Here is a 22,506-nt window from a genome sequence, read left to right on the forward strand (position 1 = left end):
GATTTTTTCTTTTTTTTCAGCCTCAAGATGTTCTGCTTCACCTCAATTGAGAGTTCCTTAGACCGCATGTTGTCTGGTCACAGCAACAGCTTCCAAATGCAAAACCACACACCTGTAATCAACCCCAGACCTTTTAACTACTTCATTGATTACAGGTTAACGAGGGAGACGCCTTCAGAGTTAATTGCAGCCCTTAGAGTCCCTTGTCCAATCACTTTTGGTCCCTTGAAAAAGAGGAGGCTATGCATTACAGAGCTATGATTCCTAAACCCTTTCTCCGATTTGGATGTGAAAACTCTCATATTGCAGCTGGGAGTGTGCACTTTCAGCCCATATTATATATATAATTGTATTTCTGAACATATTTTTGTAAACAGCTAAAATAACAAAACTTGTGTCACTGTCCAAATATTTCTGGACCTAACTGTACGCGCGGTGAAGATTTTCACTTACCGCCGCCCCCACCAGAAGTCACGTGAGTGATCACGTGACTTTTGGTAGTTGCCATCGTAGCACAGGGTCATGTGATGACGCCTACAGCTATGATATTTCACTTTCGTTTTCCCTCGGCCCGAAGCAGAGGGAAACAGGAAGTGACTGTATCTGCTGTTTACAGCTGTATAGCTGTGATCAGCAGATAGATAAGAGCGATCGCTATAGCCCCCTAGGGGGACTAGTAAAATAAAAATTAAAAAAAAAGTAAAAAAAAAAGTTTTAAAAAATAAAAACTAAAAGTTCAATTCACCCCTTTTTCTCCCCATTGAAAATTAAAGGGTTAAAAAATAAATAATTATACACATATTTGGTATCGCCGTGTTCAGAAATGCACGATCTATCAAAATATAAAATCAATTAATCTGATTGGTAAACGGCGAAGTTGCAAAAAAATTCCAAACGCCAAAATTACGTGTTTTGGTCGCCGCAAGTTTTACGCAAAATGCAATAACAGGCGATCAAAACATAGCATCTGCGCAAAAATGGTACCATTAGAAACATTAGCTCGAGACGGAAAAAATAAGCAGTCACTGAGCCATAAAAAATGAGAACTCTACGGGTTTCGGAAAATGGCGCAAAACGTACGCCACTTATATTGGACATGTTTGTGAATTTTATTTAACCCCTTAGATACAAGTAAACCTATACATGTTTGGTGTCTACAAACTCGCACCAACCTCAGGCATCATACCCACACATCAGTTTTACCATATAGTGAACATCGTGAATAAAACATCCCAACAACTATTGTGCCATCACACTTTTTTTGCAGTTTTTCCACACTTGGAATTTTTTTGCTTTTTTCCAGTACATCATATGGTAAAACTTATGGTTTCATTTAAAAGTACAACTTGTCACGCAAAAAACAAGCCCTCATATGGCAAGATTGACGGAAATATAAAAAAGTTACAGCTCTCGGAAGAAGGGGAGCAAAAAACAAAAACGCAAAAACGGAAAGTGCCCCGGGGCTGAAGGAGTTAATAGACTCTGCAATCTTACATATCTTTGTGCTTGCAGTCCATCTTGGGACGTGAGCTGCTTTTTTGAGTGGATGGTGAATTCAGAAGTCAGGTAGGAGGGGAAAATGTGGCTCATAAGTAGAGAAACATGGAGAATTCTCTTGTATATTACAGAGCTTGTTTCAGTCACTCATATTATTGATTTATGCAAAGTTTGATGAAATGACAGTGACCAATCAAAGAATAAAATGGGATGAGGTACATCCACCAATTTACTGTGCATAAACAACTTTTCGCCTAAAAGTAAATGATTTAATATCCTACTAACACTTGCTTTTAAAGTAAAAAGCTTTCCTGTGTAACCATGTTTTAGACAAAAACTTTAGATTTTAAATGGATCTTATCAAGTCCCAATATAAGGTCTATAAATAAGAATACAGTGGGTATGGAAAGTATTCAGACCCCTTTAAATGTTTCACTCTGTTTCATTGCAGCCATTTAGTAAATTCAAAAAAGTTCATTTTTTTCTCAATAATGTACACTCTGCACCCCATCGTGTCAGGAAAAAACATTAACGTAGAAATTGTTGCAAATTTATTAAACAAGAAAAACTGTAACATCACATGTTCATAAGTATTCAGACCCTTTGCTCAGAATTCAGTAGAAGCACCCTTTTGAGCTAGTACAGCCATGAGTCTTCTTGGGAATGTTGCAACAAGTTTTTCACACCTGGATTTGGGGATCCTCTGCCATTCTTTTTTGCAGATCCTCTTCAGTTCCGTCAGGTTGGAAGTGAACGTTGGTAGATAGCCATTTTCAGGTCTCTCCAGAGATGCTCAATTGAGTTTAGCTTAGGGATCTGGCTGGACCAGTCAAGAATGGTCACAGATTTGTTCTGAAGCCACTCCTTTGTTTTTTTAGCGGTGTGCTTGGGCTAAGTGTCTTGTTGGAAGGTGAATCTTTGGCCAAGTCTGAGGTCCAGAGCACTCTGGAAGAGGTTTTCTTCCAAAATAACTCTGTACTTGGCCGCACTCATCTTTCCTTCAATTGCAACCAGTCGTCCTGTCCTTGCAGCTGAAAAACACCCCCATAGCATGATGCGGCCACCACCATGTTTCACTGTTAGCATTGTATTAAGCAGGTGATGAGCAGTGTCTGGTTTTCCCCACACATATCGCTTAGAATTGTCATCAAAAAGTTCTATCTTCGTCTCATCAGACCAGAGAATCTTATTTCTCATAGTCTGGGAGTCCTTCATGTTTTTTTCTTTGCAAACTCTACGCGGGCTTTTATATGTCTTGCACTGAGGAGAGGCTTCCGTTGGGCCACTCTGCCATAAAGGCCCTACTGGTGGAGGGCTGCAGTGAAAGTTGACTTTGTGGAACTTTCTCACATCTCACTACTGCATCTCTGGAGCTCAGCCACAGTGATCTTAGGGTTCGTCTTTACCTCTCTCAGCAAGGCTCTTCTCCCACGATTGGTCCCAAACTTCTTCCATTTAAGGATTATAGAGGCCAATGTGCTCTTAGGAACCTTGAGAACTGCAGAAATTATTTTGTAACCTTGGCCAGATATGTGCCTTGCCACAATTCTTTCTCTGAGCTCCTTAGGCAGTTCCTTTGACCCATTATTCTCATTTGGTCTGACCTGCACTGTGAGCTGTGAAGTCTTATAGACAGGTGTGTGCCTTTCCAAATCAAGTCCTATCAGTTTAATTAAACACAGCTGGACTCCAATGAAGGAGTAGAACCATCTCAAAGATCAAAAGGAAATGGACAGCATGTGACTTAAATATGAGTGTCTGAGCAAAGGGTCTGAATACTTATGACCATGTGATATTTCAGTTTTTCTTGTTTAATAAATTTGCAAAAATGTCTACATCTCTGGCTTTTTCTAACAAGATGGGGTGCAGAGTGTAGATTAATGAGGAAAAAAAGAACTTTTTTGAATTTACCAAATGGCTGCAATGAAACAGAGTGAAACATTTAAAGGGGTCTGAATACTTTCCGTACCCACTGTACGTCAATTAAGAAAACTATTTACCTTCCATGAACTGCAATAGCTGCAACACCAGTTCTCTCAATTATTTTCACCAAATTCACAGTTTCTTCAACCTAAAAAAAAAAAAAAAGATTATACAACTCTGATAATTCACACCAAAATAAAAACTAGTAGAAAAAATACTCATCAACCATAAGGTGAAATCTAAAAATACAGAGCTCGAGCTTCGCGATGGAATTCAGAATATAAGTAATTATTTTTGGTCATCCATTAATTTCTCTGATAGGCATACAGTGCTACATAATCAGTAGCAAATGTTAAATGTTCTATTTTTGTATTATTGTCTTAGATTACAAATATTTGGTGGGGTTTTCACCATGTGGTACATCAAACTATGGTCATAAAGCACACAACTGGGTAAATACAGATGACGCCATAAGTTTTCTGGGCAGGTAGAAAAGTCTACAGTCACTGCCGACTGCTTTATTGAGAAGAACACATAAGATATCAGTCGACAAATGACCACAACTATACTAAATCACATACATGCAGTCACGTGGCTGCCCACTCGAGCGGCAATACACAAAAATAATAACAGTGTGTGCATCACAGAACAACTGCAGACATTTCTTCTCTGCCTGAAAAGCCCCCTGACTGGGCGATGACCTTGAGATCACAGGTAAGGGTCCCAATTTAGTTATCAATATATCCGACTACACCCTGGCACCTGATGAACTATCCGTATTGAACAAAGGGCTCACCTTTTGCCCTACACCTAAGTGGGATTCTTTTACCTTGGAAAGCGATATTCAGAGGTTCTATAGGTCTGTTAGGCTGAAAACTCACTTTGGCACCAATCCCTCACAAATTAGGGACCCACAGACACCTCCTAATGAGACTAACATTAGAACACTAGGTTTACGTAACCCTAGTTCTTTCATGCCACCCAAAACTTATCATGCAGTGGAAACATTTATATCATTGGTTGACCGTGATATCAAAGATAATATTCACGAACACAAGTTGGGATTCTACCCGACATATAATAACATCAGTAGATCTGAAAAATTAGCCATAACCACATTGAGGAATAATAAAATGATAACTTTAAAGCCTGCAGATAAAGGAGGGGCAATCGTGGTTCAGAATACACATGATTACGTGAATGAAATAAAACGCCAACTCAGTGATACTACCACCTATCGAAAAATACCATCTGACCCAGTTTTCAGAATCCAACAAAGAATTCAGAATCTTCTGACCATCTACCAGGATAAAGGCACCATTGATTCCTCTACCCGCTCCTTTTTAACTAAAACACACCCCATAACACCCGTCTTCTATGTATTACCTAAAATACAGAAGTCACTCACAAATCCTCCTGGCCGTCCCATTGTAGCTTCCACTGAGTCCATACTTTCGCCTCTATCTATCTACCTTGAGAAGATTCTTACCCCCTTGACTAAAAAGACCAGGTCCTACTTATTAGATACCAATAGTTTTCTTCAAAAAATTAGGAACCTAGGTTCAGTACCCCCCAATAATCTCCTCTGTACATGGGACGTATCCAGCCTGTATACCTCTATCTCACATGCAAAAGGTATCAAGGCTACCAAACTAGCATTAGATGATACCAACCTAAAACAAGATTCAGTCGATTTTATCATGGCCCTTTTGGAAATAGTCCTCAATGAAAATTACTTCTTATTTAAAGATGACTTTTACATCCAATGCCATGGGACCGCGATGGGTTCGAATGCAGCCCCCGCATATGCAAACCTCTTTATGGATTTTTTTGAGAACCGATATGTTTACTCCTACCCATCGTTTGATGACCTGGCCCTTTTATGGGTCCGTTACATCGACGATGTTTTTTGCATTTGGCAGGGTGATATTACAAGCCTCCTGACATTTGACAACTACATCAACAATGTATGGCCGGAGATAAATTTCACACTCAATTATCACTCAAGAGAAATCAATTTTCTCGATACATGCATAAAAAAAGATGCTACTGGCCTTCTATCATCCGACTTATATCGTAAGCCTACTGACCGTAATTGTATGCTTCTATACAATAGCTGCCACCCGAAATCCACAAAAAACAGCCTACCAAGGTCACAATTTAAAAGGATTACTCGTATAGTCTCGGATGACACCATTAGAGAACAAAGACTGGAGGAGATGACTGAAAGGTTCCTCCAACGGAACTACCCTGAGACTCTATTAAGAACAGAAAAGGAAAAGGCACTTCTTCCCACTCCCATAGAAAAAGAGGTTATTAAATATGACAGGATACCATTTGTCCACACGCATCATCCCTCTATGCCTAAAGTATATAATATCATTCATCGTCACTGGCCACTTCTCAAAAAAGCATACCCAGATATAGGGTCATTTATCCTTCCCCCACTAATGTGTAAAAGAAGACCACAAAATATAAAAGACTCCCTGGTTAAAGCAGATTTGGGCAGTGACAAATCCAATACCCAAACATTTTTGGCGCCTAAACGCACTGGCACTTTTCCATGCCTCAGTTGCTCTTCCTGTTCAAACGTGATAAAGGGTGACCATTTTATGCACCCCAGATCTGGAAAAAGCTTTCATATCAAGGAACATTTTACATGCGAAAGCAATTTCGTAGTGTATATAATTAAATGCCCCTGTGGTCTGCTGTATGTCGGGGAAACCACTCAACATGTGGGTGACAGAATTGCCAGCCACAAATCTACTATTAGATGTGGGAAATTATGGCTTCCCATTCCTCATCATTTCCATGAGGCCAGACATAGTGTAGCGCAATTACGGTTTCAAGTCATCGATAAAGTTTATAGACCTAGACGTGGCGGCAACCACATAGAACTTTTGAAAAAACGAGAAAGTTTCTGGATATACAAACTTCAAACCCTAACACCAAAAGGACTCAACAGAGAGATGGATTGGCCTCCTTAATTTTATATATATAAAGAAGGTTTTTTCATAAAATATTGTTTATATATTTCTTTTTAATCTATAGGACAACTTGACATCATACTAACTTTCCTATAATATCTTTTTACAGAAGAACGAAGAAAAACTTCCATCACCTTTTCTGCCTCCACTGCGCACTCACTGTTAGATGGTAAAGTATATACTGGCACCACAACATAATACTATAGAGACCACACTTTTTATGCACTTCGTAGCATATTGGGACCCTTATGTTATATGCATTTGTTTTTCCTTCTAGGTCATACGAATAATATATGCCTTATATTTTTGGCATTAAACCATTAGGATGTACTGCTTGTGCTGATATATGGCTAAATTATGTCCCAGTTTACATTCTATATACTCATGTTTACTGCACTAGATATTATGTCTGCCATCTGTAGTTTGGCACTTTCATGTTGTTCTGCGTAGTACCCTCTATCATTCATCCCTTATTCCCAGTCTACTGCACCTAACTACCTTTCAAACGGACATGTACACCCATACACAAGGAAAACGTCTTCCCAGTACTGTTATTCTTCTAAGTGTAGAAGATTGCAAACTGCGCATGCGCGGGCGCGATTATCACATACCTAACGGTACCTTACTCACTCTAATACAAGCGCATAGCGCTACTGCGCATGCGCCGGCGTCTGACGTGACTTCCGGTTTTCGGAGGTAAATAGCCGGTGAACCCAGCTTGTCCCTGCAGCAGCCACAGTCTGGGAAGACGGCCTTCTAAGGTATGATACAACACTACACCCCTCCGCTCGGGATCACCTATCCATACACTATTAACTATGTCTATTTACTTCTTAGAGGGACACCTAACATTTCTTCTTGCATTCTTCCTGTGTAAGGACATTACAGGTAGTATACATTTTGCTTACTAGTTCCACTAGATCATAGATTGTATTACCTAATATGTGTTCCCAACTCTGATATACATTACCTCCTCTAGATGATAGCAAACTTCCCCTTGCTAACCACTCCCTCCAGCAAGTGATATTAAATAATCTCAACTGCTCCAAGGTACAGTTTTATTACAGTATACACATACGGTCATATATGTACGTAATGATCCTAAATAAACTCTACTCATGTTTCTTTCAAGGAACTACAAACTATAAGATTTGTTACAAGGCATACAAGTAACTTTACCTTACAACCACATGTGGAGTTAAAAAAGGTATTTTTAACCTGCTTTCCTATAACATTCACCATGTCTCCAACGATTTTTGACTATACACGTTCCTTGCTCTATAGGGTATAAAGTCTGGAACTACAACTAAGAATGTCATATCCAGAATAGGGTTCTACATTATTCCCACAATTATTGGAATAACGATATACAATACTACAAGGTAGCTGTATTTCCAACAATAATAATATGGATACTAAACAATAGCCGCTTCAGAGAAACTCACCACAATTCTCTATTTCATGCTATAGGGATTATAACCCTAAATGTCCCAGGGATATACCCAGTAGACTTCTCCAGAGCAGACACACCCAGAGATCTTTTTTCTACCAGGTAATCTAATCCAGATACGCACATCTCAGTCATGGTTTTATATACCTTGATATTGGTCTACTACCTACTTACTCTTTTACCTTCATTTACAGGATTTGCTTTCTGTTTTCAATAGAAAAACAATATCGAGGGTGTCCCCTCTACTCTCTTTCTCTGCACCTACAACTTTCACCTATTGGAAACTAGTTCCCCCATCTTTGTGGAGGTAGGTTTTATTTTCATCCAAACTGCTGCTGTCACTGTCCGTTTTTAACATGACACTTCTATGGTAGCTGATTATATAGTGTTACGTACCATATATCCAAGGATTCAATATTGACATGGAAAAAATCTTCTCTAGTAATGTAATGTTTTGCAAATAGTTTTTTTAAAAAAAATGTATATATGTATCTATATGTAAATAATGTATTGTAATTCTGATTGTTGAATCTGTTTCATTCTATCCTCCCACAGTATAATACGGCGTGAAGAAGGCCAATATCAAGGCCGAAACGTCCCACCATTTGTATTATTTTCACCTTCTATCCACTTATAGCATTGAAAAATAAAAATACAAAAAAATTTGAAAAAATTTGAATTTGAAAAAAACAAATCTGTTGGTCTTTATATACCTCGTATTGAATTGAGAGTGCAGTGTCTATATTGCATATACTAAATCACATACATGCAGTCACGTGGCTGCCCACTCGAGCGGCAATACACAAAAATAATAACAGTGTGTGCATCACAGAACAACTGCAGACATTTCTTCTCTGCCTGAAAAGCCCCCTTAACCATGCACCGCTGTGCACAACGATTGGGCATAGAAATAATGTATAGCTAAATAGGATCACTGTTTACGGTACTACCTGTCATGTTTAGTTGTATTCTCAAAAGGAGCAGAGAAAAAAAAATAGAAAATTGTGCCCCTTAGAAGTAGACCTATTAGTGCACCAAAGCTGTGTGGACTGAGGTGTATCATATCAAAATAGAAAAACTTACTACCACACATTAGGGTATGTGCCCACCATCAGGACTCCTTGCATCCTGGACGCAGCGGTTCCTGACCTGCGGGGCCGCTAGTCTCCTCCGCTGGAGACCGCAGCTGCTCGTACTCACGATCAGGGTACAGTGTGCTGCGGTCTCTCGCTTGTGTTCTCCCTACAGTGGATACATGCGATTCCGCTGCAAACAATTGACATGCCGCAGTCTGGAAAGATGCACCGCAGGTCAGTGTTTGCTGCGGAAAAATCAAGCACAGTAAGCACAGGATTTCTAGAAATCCCATCCACTATGCTTGTACTGTGCAACGCAGCGTTTTGGACGAAGCTGAAGCATCCTGCGTACAAAACACTGTAAACACGAATCGTGGGCACACAGCCTTCGAGAAAAATTCACTAAAATGAATTGCATACGCCAAAAAGTGGCCACAATGTAACTGGAGAACACGTATTGCATCTGGGTCTTTTGTGTGATTCTCATAGGGTCGGCACATTATCAGCAGACACAATGGTATAGACAAAGTATATGACAAAATGAGTACACCCCTCACATTTTTGTAAATATTTTATTATATCTTTTCATGGGACAATACTGAAGATATCAGCCTTTTATACTATGTAAGGTAGTCAGTGTATAGGTGTGCCCTCTGAAAAACAGCATAAAGCTATTAATGTCAAAACTGCTGGAAACAAAAGTTAGTACACCCTAAGGGAAAATGGCCAACTTATGCCCAAAGTGTCAACATTTTGTGTGTCCACCATTATTTTCAAGCACTGTCATAACTATCTAGGGCATGGAATTCATTAGAGCTTCACAGAAGCCACTGGATCTTCTTCCATCTTACATGATGATATCACGGAGCTAGTGGATGTTAGAGGCCTTGCTCTCCTCCACCTTTGAGGAGACTCCACAAATGCCCAATAGTGTTTAGGTGTAGAGACATGCTTGACCAGTCCAGCACGTTTACCCTCATTTACTTTAGCAAAGCAGTGCTCGTCTTGAATGTGTGTTTGGTGTTGTCATCATATTAGAATACTGCCCTGTGGCCCAGTTTATGAAGGGAGAAAATCGTGCTTTACTTCAGTATGTAACAGTGCATGTGGGCATTCATAATTCCCTCAAAGAACTGTCGCGCCCCAAAACCAGCAGCACTCATGCAGCCCCAAACCATAACACTCCCACCACTATGCTTGACTGTACAAAAATGTTTGTAATGAGTACAGCATAATTAATATTAATACATTATATGTTAGCTGGTAATTTATAAACTGGACTAGTCATAGGACATTCGCAACAAAGTAGACAAGAAAAAGAGGAAAAGCGAACAAAGTCCTAATAATCAATGATTTTTTATTATTATTCAAGGAACAAGTGCAAATACAAATGCAACATACATGGATTAGGTGGCGAACCGCCACCGTCCCTGACGAAGGTCTTCGAAACGGTCGATGGGTGAAGGAGCTATCATAAAGGTCCAGTCACACATAACGAGATCGTGAACGAGATCGCTACTACGTCACACTTTCTGGATCGTTTATGAGTCGTTGTTGAAATCGCATGTTGGGTGTCACACATAACGAGTTTATGAACGAGCATGCGTCCCGTATAACGATCTTTCAAATCGCTGGGACCCTGTCACACAGCAACTATGTTAACGATTCCAATCCCATTAGGGGCGTAGTAAAATGCAGTGAGTCACGTAGGCGTGCATTTGCGTCGTCAATGAAATCGTTAATAGGGTGTCAAACATACAGATTCATGCAGCCCAGCAGGACTCCAACGAGCCAAAAATGGCCCAAGCTGTTCGGCATCGATCAGCGATTTCGCTGCAAGGGGTGAATCGTTGGTACGTGTCAAACGTGACGAGATCGCAATTGAAGTCGTTCTTGCGTCACAGAAACTGTGACGTAGTAACGATCTCGTTTACGATCTCGTTATGTGTGAAGTGGCCTTAAGGGGTGCTTCACACACAGCGAGCTCGCTGCCGAGATCGCTGCTGAGTCACGCTTTTTGTGACGCAGCAGTGACCTCATTAGCGATCTCGCTGTGTGTGACACTGAGCAGCGATCTGGCCCCTGCTGCGAGATCGCTGCTCGTTACACACAGCCCTGGTTCGTTTTCTTCAAAGCCGCTCTCCTGCTGTGACACACAGATCGCTGTGTGTGACAGCAAGAGAGCGACAAATGAAGCAAGCAGGGAGCAGGAGCCGGCGTCTGACAGCTGAGGTAAGCTGTATCCAAGATAAACATCGGGTAACCAAGGTGGTTACCCGATATTTACCTTAGTTACCAGCCTCCGCAGCTCTCACGCTGCCTGTGCTGCCGGCTCCGGCTCTCTGCACATGTAGCTGCTGTACACATCGGGTTAATTAACCCGATGTGTACAGCAGCTAGGAGAGCAAGGAGCCAGCGCTAAGCAGTGTGCGCGGCTCCCTGCTCTCTGCACATGTAGCTGCATTACACATCGGGTTAATTAACCCGATGTGTACTGTAGCTAGGAGAGCAAGGAGCCAGCGCTCAGTGTGCGCGGCTCCCTGCTCCCTGCTCACACTGGTAACTAATGTAAACATCGGGTAACCATACCCGATGTTTACCTTAGTTACCAGTCTCCGCAGCTTCCAGACGGCGGCTCCGTGCAAGCGCAGCGTCGCTTGCACGTCGCTGCTGGCTGGGGGCTGTTCAGTGGTCGCTGGTGAGATCTGCCTGTTTGACAGCTCACCAGCGACCATGTAGCGATGCAGCAGCGATCCTGACCAGGTCAGATCGCTGGTCGGATCGCTGCTGCATCGCTAAGTGTGAAGGTACCCTTACTCTCAGCCAGGTTGGTTTTTAATTGTAAGGTTTATGCTTATCGTGTAGCCTTGGAAATTTGTGCAGGCAGCGATAATCAACTTCTTTAGCACCACAACTCTGCAAGTCCTTTGCTATCCTCTATACAGCCATTATACATTGTTTGGTTTATCTTTGTGGATAACTTAATTAACTCCAGCTGATTGTTATTTATGTGCATGAACTGCAGTGTGATTCTCATTATGGTGCCTTAATCTATAACCGGCTGTGCAGCGACTGTCTTGCACTTTTATCATTGTAGCCATGAGTGCAGTTTATTTATATGCGATAATGATTAATTACCAACAGTTTATGCTACTTAGATGACATATTTGACTTGCTATTAATTGTCGTGTCACTAATAATAAAGTAACCTATATAGCCTATGTATATATTGCTATATCATTAATTATGTGACATATGAACTAGAATTATTTTTCATTATTGCTACTATACAATTGTGAATTATAGAGGCTATACCCAACTACTATATGTATGCTGATTGAGTAAGTGTTCGCCACCTAATCTATATACGTTGCATTTGTATTTGTACTTGTTCCTTGAATAATAATAATAAAAAATGATTGATTATTAGGACTTTTTTCGCTTTTCCTCTTTTTCTTGTATGCTTGACTGTAGGCAAGACACACTTTTGTCCTCCTGACCTGAATGCCACCACACATGCTTGACAGCATCTGAACTAAATAAGTTTATCTTGGTCTCATCAGACCACAGGACATGGTTCCATGTCCTTAAGGCCCCGTCACACTAAGCAACATCGCTAGCAACATCGCTGCTAACGAACAACTTTTGTGACGTTGCTAGCGATGTTGCTGTGTGTGACATCCAGCAACAACCTGGCCCCTGCTGTGAGGTCGTTGGTTGTTGCTGAATGTCCTGGGCCATTTTTTAGTTGTTGCTGTCCTGCTGTGAAGCACAGATCGCTGTGTGTGACAGCGAGACAGCAACAACTAATGTGCTGTGAGCAGGAGCCGGCTTCTGCGGAGGCTGGTAACCAATGTAAACATCGGGTAACCAAGAAGCCCTGTCCTTGGTTACCCGATATTTACTTTTGATACCAGCCTCCTCCGCTCTCACTGCCTGTGCTGCCGGCTCCTGCTCTGTGCACAGATAGCTGCAGCACACATCAGGCAATTAACCCGATGTGTGCTGTAACTAGGAGAGCAAGGAGCCAGCACTAAGCAGTGTGCGCTGCTCTCTGCTCTGTGCACATTTAGCTGCAGCACACATCGGGTTAATTAACCTGATGTGTGCTGTAACTAGGAGACTGGGGGCTGGTCACTGGTTGCTGGTGAGCTCACCAGCAACTCGTGTAGCCACGCTCCAGCGATCCCTGCCAGGTCAGGTTGCTGGTGGGATCGCTGGAGCGTCGCAGTGTGACAGCTCACCAGCAACCTCCTAGCAACTTACCAGCGATCCCTATCGTTGTTGGGATCGCTGGTAAGTTGCTTAGTGTGACTGGACCTTTAGTCTGCTTGTCTTCAGCAAACACAGCTTTCTTGTGCATCCTCTTTAGAGGAGGCTTCCTTCTAGAATGACAACCATGCAGACCAAATTGATGCAGTGTGTGGTGTATTTTCTGAGCACTTACAGGCTGACCCCTCCCACCCCTTTAAGCCCTGTAGCAATGCTGGCAGCACTCATACATCTATTTTGAAAAGATAACCTCTGAAGATGACGCTGAGCACATGCACTCAATTTCTTTGGTCGAGCAGGGTGAGGCCTGTTCTGAGTGGAACCTGTCTTGTTAAACCGCTGTATTGTTTTGGCCACCGTGCTGCAGCTCAGTTTTAGGGTGTTGGAAATCTTCTTATAGCCTAGGCTATCTTTATGTAGAGCAATAATTCTATTTTTCAGTTCCTCAGAGAATTCCTTGCCAGGAGCTGCTATGTTGAACTTCCAGTCACCAGTATGAGAGCGTATGTGAGCAATAACACCAAATTTAATACACCTGCTCCCAAATTCACACCTGAGACCTTGTAATACAAATGAGTCATAGGACACAGGGAAGGAAAAATGGCTAATTGGAAACAAATTTGCCCATTTTCACATAAGGGTGTACTCACTTTTGTTGTCAGTGGTTTAGACATTAATTACAGTGTGTTGAGTTATTTAGAGGGCAAATCAAATTAGACAATCTGTACACTGACTACTTTACATTCTATCAAACTGTCATATCTTCAGATAAAATATAATAAAATCTTTACAAAAATGTGAGGGGTGGACTCACTTTTGTGATATACTGAATGTATTCACAATTCGTACATTTCTAGAAAAATACAAAGAAAACAGAACAAAATACAGTTGTGCAAATGCACCATATGAACCACAGTGCAGTGTAAGCAATGGGCACCAGAATTCAGGCTGATGTTGTCATACTAGATTAGTTGGAATCAGCGTGAAAAATCATCCATTTGAAAATGGCTCTATATTGTAAATAGCCACTAATTTGTGGAACATGCACCACAAATACAAGGCACTAACGCCAAGCCTGAACGTGGCTCAAAGAGTAACCATAATTTTTCTCTCCTAGATCAATAGTACATGTGAAAATAAGAAACTTCCTCATGTACTGTATATTTTATTAGAAAAATCCACTTTCTCCTCTTGGAAAGATCTTTCAGTCTCAAAATTCTTAATTCATGGGTAAGGGCTCATTCACATGACCGTTCCGTTTGTCCTGGTCAGTTCCTGTTTTTTTGCGAACCCACGGACAGGACCATCTTTTCAATGTCTTTTGTGTAGGATCAGATGGCACACGGAAGAACTTCCGCGTGAATCCGATGCTACAAAAAAAACACATTGGATGCTGTATGTCCGTTCCGTTATTATGGAACATGTCCTATTCGGTTACGTAATAACGGACCGTGACTCATTACAAGTCAATGGGCCCCAAAATCCCAGGAAGCCGCATGGAAGCACTTCCGTGTGATCTCCGTCAGGTGCCCATGCAGTCTATGTCCCGCTCCCTGCCAGCCCCTCGGCTGCCCGCAATGCAGTGTATAAGTGTCTGCCCGCACTGCAGTATCAGCAGCTTCTCACATTGCAGTGCGAGCAGCTGCGGGGATGATGAGCACTGCTGTCAGGTGGTTAGATGAGATAATTAGCTACCGCAACTTGGCACCGGGATGCAGTCCGGCCAAGTGAGAAGTGAATAAACACCAAAGAATTAGCTATGAAAATATTCAATTTTTATTCTCAACAATTTCATTTAATTTACATGTAAACAAGAGAGCCACCTGGGGGGCGCATGAAATCCAGATATATTAGATGAATTATGTCTACCCTAGGATATAATAATTTTAGACTATACAAATTAGCCATACAGTTAGGTCCAAAAATATTTGGACAGTGACACAAGTTTTGTTATTTTAGCTGTTTACAAAAACATGTTCAGAAATACAATTATATATATATAATATGGGCTGAAAGTGCACACTCCCAGCTGCAATAAGAGAGTTTTCACATCCAAATCGGAGAAAGGGTTTAGGAATCATAGCTCTGTAATGCATAGCCTCCTCTTTTTCAAGGGACCAAAAGTAATTGGACAAGGGACTCTAAGGGCTGCAATTAACTCTGAAGGCGTCTCCCTCGTTAACCTGTAATCAATGAAGTAGTTAAAAGGTCTGGGGTTGATTACAGGTGTGTGGTTTTGCATTTGGAAGCTGTTGCTGTGACCAGACAACATGCGGTCTAAGGAACTCTCAATTGAGGTGAAGCAGAACATCCTGAGGCTGAAAAAAAAGAAAAAATCCATCAGAGAGATAGCAGACATGCTTGGAGTAGCAAAATCAACAGTCGGGTACATTCTGAGAAAAAAGGAATTGACTGGTGAGCTTGGGAACTCAAAAAGGCCTAGGCGTCCACGGATGATAACAGTGGTGGATGATCGCCGCATACTTTCTTTGGTGAAGAAGAACTCGTTCACAACATCAACTGAAGTCCAGAACACTCTCAGTGAAGTAGGTGTATCTGTCTCTAAGTCAACAGTAAAGAGAAGACTCCATGAAAGTAAATACAAAGGGTTCACATCTAGATGCAAACCATTCATCAATTCCAAAAATAGACAGGCCAGAGTTAAATTTGCTGAAAAACACCTCATGAAGCCAGCTCAGTTCTGGAAAAGTATTCTATGGACAGATGAGACAAAGATCAACCTGTACCAGAATGATGGGAAGAAAAAAGTTTGGAGAAGAAAGGGAACGGCACATGATCCAAGGCACACCACATCCTCTGTAAAACATGGTGGAGGCAACGTGATGGCATGGGCATGCATGGCTTTCAATGGCACTGGGTCACTTGTGTTTATTGATGACATAACAGCAGACAAGAGTAGCCGGATGAATTCTATAGTGTACCGGGATATACTTTCAGCCCAGATGCAGCAAAATGCCGCAAAGTTGATCGGACGGCGCTTCATAGTACAGATGGACAATGACCCCAAGCATACAGCCAAAGCTACCCAGGAGTTCATGAGTGCAAAAAAGTGGAACATTCTGCAATGGCCAAGTCAAGCACCAGATCTTAACCCAATTGAGCATGCATTTCACTTGCTCAAATCCAGACTTAAGACGGAAAGACCCACAAACAAGCAAGACCTGAAGGCTGCAGCTGTAAAGGCCTGGCAAAGCATTAAGAAGGAGGAAACCCAGCGTTTGGTGATGTCCATGGGTTCCAGACTTAAGGCAGTGATTGCCTCCAAAGGATTCGCAACAAAATATTGAAAAATAAAAATATTTTGTTTGGGTTTGGTTTATTTGTCCAATTACTTTTGACCTCCTAAAATGTGGAGTGTTTGTAAAGAAATGTGTACAATTCCTACAATTTCTATCAGATATTTTTGTTCAAACCTTCAAATTAAATGTTACAATCTGCACTTGAATTCTGTTGTAGAGGTTTCATTTCAAATCCAATGTGGTGGCATGCAGAGCCCAACTCGCGAAAATTGTGTCACTGTCCAAATATTTCTGGACCTAACTGTATATCATGAAATTTCTATAACCAGAAAAAAGAGGTATTACTGCATATTATCCCTGACAGAGGGTATATTTCACAAGAACACTGGTCTTATGTTACCAATATTACCATAGAATTACATGTATATAGTAAAACTGGGTTATATATCACAATATATCAAATCCATAGCCTCATAAAATCTGGCTGTATATAGATGGAGAAAAGAACCAGTACTTCTAATCTACCGTATATACATATTAAGATGCAATCATACTGCCATCTAGTGTTCACCAATATAAATAACCTGTCAAACCATTATCATGCAATTTTCCTGGCTAGAGAAGCTGACCTAGCTGACAGCAACGAGTAATACATTCATAGTTTAAATACATAATTATCAAAAGATTACCTGGGTAGACATTTCCTAAATTTTCTAGGTGGAGTGTCTGGCCACGCGTCCCGCCACCCCTGACGTACGTTTCGCCGCTCGCTTTTGATTACGCTTTTGATTTCGCTTACGCGAAACGTACGTCAGGGGTGGCGGGATGCGTGGCCAGACACTCCATCTAGAAAATTTAGGAAATATCTACCCAGGTAATCTTTTGCTAATTATGTATTTAAACTATGAATGTATTACTCGTTGCTGTCAGCTAGGTCAGCTTCTCTAGCCAGGAAAATTGCATGATAATGGTTTGACAGGTTATTCATATTGGTGAACACTAGATGGCAGTATGATTGCATCTTAATATGTATATAGATTAGTAGTACTGGTTCTTTTCTCCATCTATATACAGCCAGATTATATGAGGCTATGGATTTGATATATTGTGATATATAACCCAGTTTTACTATATACATGTAATTCTATGGTAATAATGGTAATATAAGACCAGTGTTCTTGTGAAATATACCCTCTGTCAGGGATAATATGCAGTAATCCCTCTTTTTTCTGGGAATAGAAATTTCATGATATATGGCTAATTTGTAGTGTCTAGAATAATTATTATATCCTAGGGTAGACATAATTCATCTAATATATCTGGATTTCATGCGCCCCCCCGGTGGCTCTCTTGTTTACTTGTAAATTAAATGAAATTGTTGAGAATAAAAATTGAATATTTTCATAGCTAATTCTTTTCTGTTTATTCACTTCTCACTTGGTCGGGCTGCATCTCGGTGCCAAGTTGCGATAGCTACGTTTGAACGAAGTGTGCACAATCTATTTTGGACTTTTGGTGATTAGATGAGATCATTACCTGCTGTGACGATCCCCTGCTCTCCCGACGTCAGCGCTGTCACTGCCTTTTATGCCCGTCGCGTTCTCACGTCACGTCTCGAGGGCGGCCCAAGACTGTCACTGGTGACATCACGGGCTCCCGCGATTCTTCGCTGTGAACGCGGCGGGCATAGAAGTCAGTGACAGAGCTGACGTCAGGAGTGCAGGAGATTGTCACAGCAGGTAATGATCTCATCTAACCTCCTGATGGCAGCACTCGTCATCCCCTGCAGTGACCTGGGCTGACCTCATGATGTTAGCTCAGGTCACTGCACTACTCACCCAGCCAATGGGGAACATTCTGTTCTTCATAGACTGGGACAGTGACTATGGTATGGATCGTCGTGGGACCCCCTGATTGGATTACGCCAGACCCGGATTTGATTGTTCTCTTCAATAAATTGGTGAAAGAGGGAATGTTTTGGGGAGTGTTTTTTCAAATAAAACTTTTTTTGTTGTCAATTTTTTTTTTATCACTGACTGGGTTTGTGATATCGGGTATCTGATAGACGCGTGACATCATTAACCCCAGGGCCTGATGCCAGGTAACATTACACATCTGGCAGCAACGCCATATATTACCCCGTTTGCCACCGCACCAGGGCAACGGGATGAGTTGGGGCGAAGCGCCAGGATTGGCACATCTAATGGATGCGCCACTTCTGGGGCGGCTGTAACCTGCTATTTCTAGGCTGGGGAGTGTGCAATAACAGTGGACCTCCCTAGTCTGAGAATACCAGACCACAGCTGTCCGCTTTACCTTGGCTGGTGATCCAATTTGGGGGGGACCCCGTGTTTTTGTTTTAAATTATTTATTTAATTTAAAATAACAGCATGGAGTGCCCTCTGTTTTGGATTACCAGCCAAGGTAAAGCTGCCAGCTGTGGTTTGCAGGCTGCAGCAGTTTGCTTTACCCTAGCTGGCTACAAAAGATAGGGGGGACCCCACGTAATTTCTTTTTAATTATTTATTTTTGGGCTAAATACAAGGGTGCCAGCTAAGAATATGCAGGGGGGTGGGACATTATATAGGTCTTTCTCATCTATTTATCTATCTATCTATCGTGCTGACCAAAAGTATTGGCACCACTGCATTTCTGTCAGATAATATTCAGTTTATTCTTGAAAATGATTGCAATCACAAATTCTTTGGCATTATTAACTTCATTTATTTTGCTTGCAATGAAAAAACACAAAAGGGAATGAAACAAAAATCAAATCATTGATCATTTCACACAAAACTCCACAAATGGGCCAGACACATGTATTGGCTCCCTTAGCCTAATACTTGGTTGCACAACCTTTAGCCAAAATAACTGCGAACAACCGCTTCCGGTAACCATCAATGAGTTTCTTACAATGCTCTCCTGGAATTTTAGACCATTCTTCTTTGCAAACTGCTCCAGGTCCCTGAGATTTGAAGGGTGCCTTCTCCAAACTGCCATTTTGAGATCTCTCCACAGGTGTTCTATGGGATTCAGGTCTGGACTCATTGCTGGCCACTTTAGTAGTCTCCAGTGCTTTCTCTCAAACAATTTTCTAGTGCTTTTTGAAGTGTGTTTTGGGTTATTGTCCTGCTGGAAGACCCATGACCTCTAAGGGAGACTCAGCTTTCTCACACTGGGCCCTACATAATGCTGCAAAATTTGTTGGTAGTCTTCAGACTTCATAATGCCATGCACACGGTCAAGCAGTCCAGTGCCAGTGGCAGAAAAGCAACCCCAAAACATCAGGGAACCTCCGCCATGTTTGACTGTAGGGACCGTGTTCTTTTCTTTGAATGCCTCTTTTTTTTTCCTGTAAATTCTATGTTGATGGCTTTTCCCAAAAAGCTCTACTTTTGTCTCATCTGACCAGAGAACATTCTTCCAAAACATTTTAGGCTCTCAGGTAAGTTTTGGCGAACTCCAGCCTGGCTTTTTTATGTCTCGGGGTTAGAAGTGGGGTCTTCCTGGGTATCCTACCATACAGTCCCTTTTCATTCAGACGCCGACGGATAGTACGGGTTGACACTGTTGTACCCTTAGACTGCAGGGCAGCTTGAACTTGTTTGGATGTTAGTTGACGTTCTTTATCTACCATCTGCACAATCTTACGTTGAAATCTCTCGTCAATTTTTCTTTTCCTTCCACATCTAGGGAGGTTAGCCACAGTGCCATGGGCTTTAAACTTCTTGATGACACTGCACACTGTAGACACAGGAACTTTCAGGTCTTTGGAGATGGACTTGTAGCCTTGAGATTGCTCATGCTTCCTCACAATTTGGATTCTCAAGTCCTCAGACAGTTCTGTGGTCTACTTCCTTTTCTCCATGCTCAATGTGGTACACACAAGGACACAGGACAGAGGTTGAGTCAACTTTAATCCATGTCAACTGGCTGCAAGTGTGATTTAGTTATTGCCAACACCTGTTAGGTGCCACAGGTAAGTTACAGGTGCTGTTAATTACACAAATTAGAGAAGCATCACATGATTTTTCAAACAGTGCCAATACTTTTGTCCACCCCCTTTTTTATGTTTGGTGTGGAATTATATCCAATTTGGCTTTATGACAATTTTTTTTATTTTTTTTTCATTGAAGACAAATTAAATGAAGATAATAATACCAAAGAATTTGTGATTGCAATCATTTTCAAGAATAAACTGAGTATTATCTAACAGAATTGCAGGAGTGCCAATACTTTTGGCCAGCACTGTATCTATCTATCCATCTATCTATCCCTCTATTCATTCATCCCTCTATCTCTATATCTATCTATACATCTCTATATCTACTTATCTATCTTTCTTGCTGCTTCCGTTTTTTGCGGTCCCCCAAAAAAACGGAAGACAAGCAGATGACACACGGACCGTATACGGAACGGATGTCACACGGATGGCACACGGATGCATCCGTGAAAAAAAAAGGACCGTTTTTTGCGGCCCGCAAAAACGGAAAGGTCATGTGAATGTAGCCTTATATCTGACATCAGTAAAAAAAGACTTTCCCATTCTCGAGATAGATGACGGTTGGGAACTCATGAAGCTCTATGGAAAAATGCAACTGTCGTTTCTGGGTACTTGCTGCATAATATCTGTGCCTGTCACTAGCTTCTCCCTACATGTACCTCCTCCCTTCTCTTTAGAACTTTAAAAAGATCACCTGTAGTGATGGGCATACCAGGACTATAAAAGTCTGGATCCATGCGATTTCAAAAGTATGCGGGTGCAGGACCCGGGCCCGGACTTCTCAGGGAACTACGGCTAATTAGCCGGATTCGGTAACTCGGGAAATAAATTAAAAAGATAAAGGAAAAATAAAAATAAAGCGATACCGAGTGATAAGACTGACAAAGCCGAAAACACCAAAAAAGGATATAGAATAACAAATCTCTTACTGTGGGAAGGATGCGGATTTTACATGTCACAGGCTTGGCAATTCCATTTACCAAGGTTTTTAAAATCTGAGGAAAAAGAGTAAAATTTTGATTTACTGCAGTCAGTCCACAAACATACAATCACACACAGAAGAAAGGGACAACACATTTTATTTTTAATTCAACTATTTTTTTTTTGTCCTATCACTTATATGAAATGTGCATTTAACTAGAAAGAATTTTTACAAAGGCTGTCAGTATCCATAGGTCTGCTTGCCCTGGTTCTGAAGAACTGAAGCCTTAGGCCCTGTGCGCACACTGCGTTTTTTACCATAACCTTGCTGCAGTCCTTCTCCAGCAAAACCTATAGTAAAAAAAAATGCTGTGCGCACACTGCGGTTTTATCACCAACAGGTTTTGCTGCGGAATTTCCGCAGCAGAAAAGAATGTGCATGTCACTTCTTTTCCGCAGATACCTGCAGTATTTTAACCCATTGACTGTAATGTAATCATGAAATACCTAAGGAAATAACGCGGGTAGCAAATTATGTGCATTTCATTGCGTTATTCCCACATTATTTTGCGATTTTCGGGACATCGTGATCTTCACTTCCGTGCGTTTTGTGAGGAAGTGATGTCACTAGAAGAAGAATATGAAATTGATCAGACAGTAAACACACACATATCACACTCACACACAGGCACATATATATATATATCATACACAGACACATAGAAATCAGGCAACATACGTTCGGAGGGCTGGTATTTGGCCAGATACTGCTCCCCATATAAAGTCTATGGGGACCAGAATCAGGCGGAAAGGGGTAGGAGCAAGCGCTTCATACTTACCGATAACCGGGCGGCTGTCACACTGCTCCCACGGCAGCTCTTTCATCCTCCCGAGCTGCCGCTCATGAGTCTCATAACATATTCACGCCTTCCCTGCTTACCGGTGGCTATGATTAGCTGCATTCAGACGAGCCCCCACGCTGAGTGACAGCTGTCTAACTGTAACCAATCACAGCCGCCGGTGGGCGGGTCTATATCGTGCAGTACAATAAATAAATAACTAAAAAAAAGGGTGTGCGGTCCCCCTCAATTTTGATACCAGCCAAGATAAAGCCTCA

The 22,506-nt window shown here is 41.5% G+C and overlaps 1 protein-coding gene across 3 annotated transcripts in view; it reads right to left on the reverse strand.

Annotated features, from left to right (window-relative positions):
• Positions 1–22,506, reverse strand: part of DUS2 (dihydrouridine synthase 2) — a 498,816-nt gene that overhangs the window by 262,813 nt on the left and 213,497 nt on the right. For 2 of the 3 annotated variants that reach the window (XM_075325642.1, XM_075325644.1), the window contains exons 8-9: positions 21,398–21,463; positions 3,498–3,568 (exon numbers count right to left, since the gene is read on the reverse strand). In XM_075325642.1, the coding sequence (XP_075181757.1) occupies positions 3,498–3,568; positions 21,398–21,463 (137 nt within the window). The remainder of the gene's footprint in view (positions 1–3,497; positions 3,569–21,397; positions 21,464–22,506) is intronic. The other variant, XM_075325643.1, reaches the window with a different exon arrangement.

Source organism: Anomaloglossus baeobatrachus, chromosome 10, assembly GCF_048569485.1.
Source record: "Anomaloglossus baeobatrachus isolate aAnoBae1 chromosome 10, aAnoBae1.hap1, whole genome shotgun sequence".
Classification (NCBI taxonomy): domain Eukaryota; kingdom Metazoa; phylum Chordata; class Amphibia; order Anura; family Aromobatidae; genus Anomaloglossus; species Anomaloglossus baeobatrachus.